This window comes from Lipotes vexillifer, unplaced genomic scaffold (genome assembly GCF_000442215.2).
Source record: "Lipotes vexillifer unplaced genomic scaffold, Lipotes_vexillifer_v1.1 scaffold371, whole genome shotgun sequence".
NCBI lineage: Eukaryota > Metazoa > Chordata > Mammalia > Artiodactyla > Lipotidae > Lipotes > Lipotes vexillifer.
Window position 1 is genome coordinate 3,285,308 of NW_006786304.1, and position 6,743 is coordinate 3,292,050.

General features: G+C 54.0%; 1 protein-coding gene across 2 annotated transcripts in view; it reads right to left on the bottom strand.

The window, feature by feature from the left end:
• Positions 1-6,743, bottom strand: part of ATP1A3 (ATPase Na+/K+ transporting subunit alpha 3) — an 18,237-nt gene that overhangs the window by 5,973 nt on the left and 5,521 nt on the right. For both annotated transcript variants that reach the window (XM_007458592.1, XM_007458593.1), the window contains 8 exons: positions 6,143-6,341; positions 5,956-6,065; positions 5,739-5,873; positions 3,232-3,424; positions 2,776-2,951; positions 2,554-2,690; positions 1,751-1,901; positions 1,462-1,630 (listed from right to left, as the gene is read on the bottom strand). In XM_007458592.1, coding sequence (XP_007458654.1) covers positions 1,462-1,630; positions 1,751-1,901; positions 2,554-2,690; positions 2,776-2,951; positions 3,232-3,424; positions 5,739-5,873; positions 5,956-6,065; positions 6,143-6,341 — 1,270 coding nt within the window. The remainder of the gene's footprint in view (positions 1-1,461; positions 1,631-1,750; positions 1,902-2,553; positions 2,691-2,775; positions 2,952-3,231; positions 3,425-5,738; positions 5,874-5,955; positions 6,066-6,142; positions 6,342-6,743) is intronic.

Genomic DNA, 6,743 nt, shown 5'->3' on the forward strand with positions numbered 1-6,743 from the left:
AAAAACAAGGCACAGAGGACTTCCCTGGCGGTCCAGTGGTTAAGACTCCACACTTCCACTGCAGGGGGCACGGGTTTGATCCCTGGTCAGGGAACTCAGATCCCGCAAACTGCATGGCGCAGCCAAAAAATAAATAAATAAATAGGTAGGACCCCATCTATCATAGCACTCTGCTGGTTTTCTTCTTAGCACTTGTCACAATATGTAATTATGTTTGTTATGTTACAATTTGTTTGTTAACTTGCAGAAGGCTGTCTCTCCCAGCTCCTTGAGGGCAAGGACCCATGTCTGCTCTGCTCACAGCTGTATCTCCAGCCCCTGGCACCATGCACAAGGTAAGGAGCCCAATAAGTGTCTGGGCGGTGTGAACGCCTCCGTGAGTGTGTGCTCTGCAGGTGCATGGAGGATGTCTTGGGGATGAGAAAGGGTTAACCATGTGTCCTCTGGGCCATAGGAGACAAGGGATAAGGGCATTGAACCTGACACTGTAGGCTCAGCTTTTACCGTTTGAATTCTCTCTTATCATGAGTTATTTTTTACACTGGGGACATTTCAAATAGGAGAGAGAGACTGGAAGAAAATGCAGCACAGCATGAACAGTGACAGTGGATGGTAAGATTATGGGTGATTCCAATTTGCTTCTTAATGCTTTTCTACATTTTCTATAATGATCATGAATTACTTTGATAATCAGAATAAAACTGAATGTGAACAAGCCCCATCTGTGGCCGCATCCAGGCCCGTCAGGATGTGATGCCCGGCGGCCCCACCTGAGACCTTGAGCCCTTGCCTCTGTCTGCAACTCCCTTCGCTGGCACTTCTCTACGTGAAAAATTCCCACATGGCCCTAGAGACTTGGCACAGGAAATCCCTATCTACTTGGGGAGGCTTCCTTGGCTCCTGACTCCAGGATGGGTGAGGGGCCTCTTCAGGGCTCCCTCAGGACCCTCTGCTTCCCTGAGGTTGTCCTTATGAGTATTTTTTTAAAAGACTTTTTTGATGTGGACCATTTTTAAAGTCTTTATTGAATTTGTTACAGTATTGCTTCTGTTTTCTGTTTTGGTTTTTTGGCCCTGAGGCATGTGGGGTCCCAGCCCCCCAACCAGGGATCGAATCCACACCCCTGCATTGGAAGGCAAAGTCTTAACCACTGGACTGCCAGGGAAATCCCTATGAGTATTGTTTTTTAATGCTTCCGAATGTGCCTTGCCCACCAGACTGGGCCTGTGCTGGGCGACACTGGGACCCAGAAGTGTGTTGGCTGAGTCCTGCCCCCAGGGAGCCCCCAACTCCTCAGGGGAAGAAAACTGAAAAGGACAAGCTCAGGCTCTGCCGGGGGCCTGGTGGGATTCTGTGGTCTCCTGCCTTGCATCTGCTGCAGTCCTGGCCTGTTCCCCTCCCCCTTCTCGGGCTTCATGCAGGGACCCCAGTCTCCAGGGCCACCTGGGCCAACTCACTCACCCTCCTCCACACCCGTGACAATGGAGGCAAAGTTGTCATCCAGCAGAATCATGTCTGCTGCCTGTTTGGAGACGTCAGAGCCGGCAATGCCCATGGCCACCCCGATGTCAGCCTTTTTCAGGGCGGGGGAGTCGTTCACGCCATCCCCAGTCACAGCCACAATGGCTCCCTGAAGGGCGAGAGGGTGAGGATGACGCCCAGAGGCCTGGCCCCAAACCCTCTTCTCATGAAGGACCCCGGAGTCCAGACCCCCGGCCCCCTCCTCTGAGGGACCCCAGCCCGAGCCCACCTGTCTCTGACAGCCCTCCACAATGATGAGCTTCTGCTGGGGGGAAGTGCGGGCGAAGACGATCTCAGTGTGGTTCTGCAGGATCTCATCGATTTGCTCGGAGGTGAAGTCCTTGAGGTCGGTGCCATGGATCACACAGGCCTTGGCATCCCTGGGAAGAGCAGAGAGTGTTCAGGAAATGTGGGACAGTGACACCTGTTGGACAGACTCACAGACAGGAGAGATAGAGGACCAGGCTCTGATAGAGGGACAAGGGCTCTGGGGGTCAGAGATGAAGGGAAACAGGGGAGGAGGGGGCTGCAGTAGGAGGGATGGAGGGCAGACCTCAAGAAGAACCTTGGGACACTGGACTTAGAGGAACAGAGATATGCAGGCAACTAGGAAATAGAGACAGACACAGAGAGACATGAGAGTGGGAAAGCTAAGTAAGTCAGAACAGAGATGAGAGACAGAGAGAGACAGAGACAAAGACATAAAAGAGAGATGGGAAGAGAGAATGACGGACACAGAAATAAGGGGTCTCATAGAATCCTCTCAGATGTGAATTACTAGCAGCCCATTTTAGAGAGGAGGAAACTGAGGCACAGAGAGGCTAAGTGACTTGCCCAAGGTCACACAGCTCATGTGTGGCAAAGCTGGGATGCGAACCTACCCCCTGCTAACCCCACGTCGCTGTAACACCAGGCTGCCCATCCTCACGATGGAAGAGGAACAGGACCCAGATGCTGAGTCAACAGAGGAGGTCCAGGAGGAGGGGGACCCACAGTCCCAGAGGGACCTGAGCTGGGCAGGGCGGGGCTCACCGGGGGTTGACCTGGCTGACGGGAATGTTGAGCCGGGCGGCGATGTCCTCCACAGTCTCGTTGCCCTCGGAGATGATGCCCACACCCTTGGCAATGGCCTTTGCCGTGATGGGGTGATCGCCGGTGACCATGATGACCTGCGGGCATCATATGCAAACGGTCCAGCCTCACTGCTGGCCGCTGGGGCCCTGGCCCTGCCTCCCCTGCTGCCCCGGGCCACACCTTGATGCCCGCGCTGCGGCACTTGCCCACTGCGTCAGGGACGGCTGCCCGGGGAGGGTCGATCATGGACATGAGGCCCACGAAGCAGAGGTTGTCGGTGGTGAAGTTCACATCGTCACAGTCGAAGGCAAAGCCCTTAGGGAACTGCTCCTCGGGCAGGTAGTAATGGCAGAAACCTGGTGCAGGGAGAGGGGCACAGGGGCTCCAGCCTCAGTCCTCCCTGCCTCCTGCCCACAGCTCCTGGTCCCAGCAGTCAGGCTCCCTAGTTGGCCAGTCAGTCAACACCCATTTCTGACAGACGCCTTCCTGTCTCATTCATTCATTCATTCATGGTGCATTCTGGGAGGCCCTATTCTGAGCCAGGCTCTGGGCAGCCTCACATCCCTCCTTACCCTCAAGGGGCCCCCAGAGCTGGCCCAGCCCCTGCCCCAACTTGGCTCCACCCTTGGTGCGCACCAAGCACGCGCTCGCCCAGGCCCCCGAGCTCGAGGTAGGCGTTCTGGAAAGCCTCCTTCATCTCCTCGTCCAGTGGCTGCTCCTTGCCCTGCAGCAGGATGGTGGCGCACCGGTCCAGGATGCGTTCAGGGGCGCCCTTCATCACCAGCAGATACCGGTTGTCATTGGGGTCCTCGGTCTCGTGGATGGAGAGCTGTGGACAGAGCAGAAGGCGGCCGCGCCTGAGCCTCACAGGGAGGGACCCGGAGGCTGCCCTGCACCCAGCTGGGGAAGAGGACCTCCCACCGCCGCCCCGTCCAGAGCCACGGGTGCCAGGACAGACCACCGCCAGGCTCCCCCAGAGGGCACTGCCCAAATCTGTCTACCCGAGAGATCTTCATCTGCTTCTCAGGCTCTCTCACAGAGACCTCTGCTCATCCCTGCCCGTTTCTGTCTCTCGGTCTTGCAGATATTTCTTCCCCTCTGTGTCTCTCTCACAGAAAGCTCAGGGGTCCTTAGGATACGTGCTTCTCTCTCTGCCTTGCCCGACAACCTCTCATCCCGCATCTGACCCATCACCGAATCTGGTCAGCTCACCTCTGAAGTACCCGGATTCTGACCTCTTCTCACCTCCCCTGCCCTCCCATCCAGCCACCACCATCTCTCATGGAATATCACAGCAGCCTCCACACTGAGTCCCTGTTTCTGCCCTCCCCTCCCCATAATATTTCCTCCCCATGGCAGCCAGAAGGAGCCTTTAAAATATGAGAGTCACGGGATGTCACTGGTGGTCCGGCGGCTAAGACTCCACGCTCCAAATGCAGGGGGGCCTGGGTTCGATCCCTGATCAGGGAACTAGATCCCACATGCTGCAACTAAGAGTTCGCATGCCGCAACTAAAGATCCCTCACGAGGCAACGAAGATCCTGCGTGCCGCAGCTAAGACCCGGCACAGCCAAATAAATAAATATTTTTTTTAAAAATGAGAGTCAGTGAAAACTGGTGCAGCCACTTTGGAAAACAGTCTCTGGCAGTCCCCTAAAAGGTTAAACAGAGTTACCACATAAGCCAGCAGTTCCCAGATATATACCCAAGAGACATGCAAATGATGTCCACACAAAAACTTGGAGGCGAATGTTCATAGCAGCATCATTCATAGTAGCCAAAGGGTGCAAATAACCCAAATGTCCATTGACAGATGAATGGATAAACAAAATGTGGTCTATCCATGCAATGCAAAATTATTCAGCCATAAAAAGGAATGAAGCACTGATATATGCTACAACATGGAGGAACCTTGAAAACATTATGCTAAGTGAAAGAAGTCAGACATCAAAAAACACATATTGTATGATTCTGTCTATATGAAGTGTCCAGAATAGGCAAGTGCATAGAGACAGAACGTAGATTAGTGGTTGCTTAGGGCTCGGGGAGATAGGGGGAGGTAGGCGGATAAAGCCGAGGAGTGCGAGGTTGCTTTTTGAGGTGATGGAAATGCTGTAAAACTGACTGGGTAGGGACTTCCCTGGTGGTCCAGTGGCTAAGACTCTGAGCTCCCAATGCAGGGGGCCCGGGTTCGATCCCTGGTCAGGAAACTAGATCCCACATGCATGTCGCATGTGCATGCAGCAACTAAAGATCCCGCATGCCGCAACTAAGACCCGGCGCAGCCAAAATAAATGAATAAGTAAATAAATATTTTTTAAAAACCTGACTGGGCAGATGATAGCACATATCGGTGAATATACTAAAACTATTGAATTATGCACATTAAGTGGGTGAGCTATGGTGTGTGAACTGTATCTCTCAATAAAGCAGTTTTTAAAAATGTGAGTCAGGTCCCATCTTGCCTCTGCTCAATGGCTCATGTCCCACTGAGGGTCACACCCAAGTCAAGTCCACAAGGCCCTACGGGACCTGACCCAGCACCCACTGCCCTCCCCTCCCACCACGTTTCCTGGCTCAACATTCCCTGGCTATTCAGTACATCAACACACTCCTTCGTCAAGACCTTTGCACACGCTGTGCCCGCTGCCCCCAGACGCCTGCAGGGCTCCCTCCCTCAGCATGGTGACTGGCTGACATATTCCAAATTTCCTAATGTCCTCATGCCTTTGTCATTGTCTGTCTCCTGGCACTAGAGCATAAGTTCCATGAGAGGAGGGACTTCACTGCCGTCTGTGTCTGCAGCACCTAACACAAGTGCCTCTGACACGTAGTTGCTGCTCAAAAATATATTTGTTGAATGGATGAATGAGATCTCTGGCTGGTTCCCACTCTGCCGCAGGAAGGTCTTTACTGCCCTGCTGCCCCCACTCCAACAGAGACATTGCTCTCACTCCCGGGTCTGTGCTCCTCTCCCCACTGGGTGCGTACTCTTGGGCTTATTTTACAGATGGGGAAACCAAGGCTCTGGGAAAGTTAATAACTTGCCCAAAGCAGGAGGGCAGCGGGGCAGAGCTGACTGCTTTTTGGGCGCCGTAGAGAAAGTGAGATCCAGGCCGACTCTCCTGGAGAGCCTAGGGTACCTGGTATTTGTTGGTGGAGTTGAAGGGGATCTCAGCCACTTTCTTATTACGTTCGCGCATCAGCTTCACGGAGCCGGAGGACAACTCGATGCACTTGAGCAGGGCAGACTCGGAGGCATCCCCGGCCACATCCCTCTGTGGGGAGAGAGGGCTGTCAGAGCAGAGTAGCGCGGGGTGGGCAGGGGCCAAGCTGAGGCGAGTGGGAGGCCAGACCCACCTTGAGCACAGGGATGTTGTCCTGACCCCCCTTGAAGACGGCACGGTTGCAGAGTCCAGCAATGTGAGACAGGGCCACCCAGGTGTGTGAGCTCTTGTCAAATGAAGTCCCTGAAAAAGGTACGAGTCAGGGCTGGGGGGTGTCCGGGAGCCAGGCCCCCTCGGTCCTGCCTGGATCCCACCCTCACCTGACTGGTCCTCAGTGGTGTCAGCCTCATGGATCTGGTTGTCGAACCACATGTGGGCGACCGTCATGCGGTTCTGGGTGAGGGTCCCTGTCTTGTCCGAGCAGATGGTGGATGTGGAGCCCAGGGTCTCTACAGCCTCTAGGTTTTTCACAAGGCAGTTCTTCCGAGCCATGCGCTTGGCGGTCAGGGTCAGACATACCTGGAGTGTATGCAAGGGCAGGGGAGTTACAGGTAGAGTCAGGCAGTGCAGTTGGGCCAGCAACACAACTGCCAACAACCCAACTGCCCAGCCCAGAGAGAATCCTGGGCAAAGAATGGGGTGTCGCCCAGCCACTCCACCCAAGGTATAGACCCACAAAAATGGGCTCAGATGCACCCCAAAGAAATATACTAGACTGTTCATAGCAGCAACATAATAGTCCCAAACTGAAAACAACCCAAATGTCCACTAACAGCAGTAGGGACAAATAAATTGGGGAATAAAAGATGGGAATACTATACAGCGGTGAAAAGGAACAAGCAACCGCTGCCTACAACTGCATGGGTGAAATTCAAGAACATAGTTTTCAGTGAAAAATGAGCCAGAAACAAGAGTTCCTGC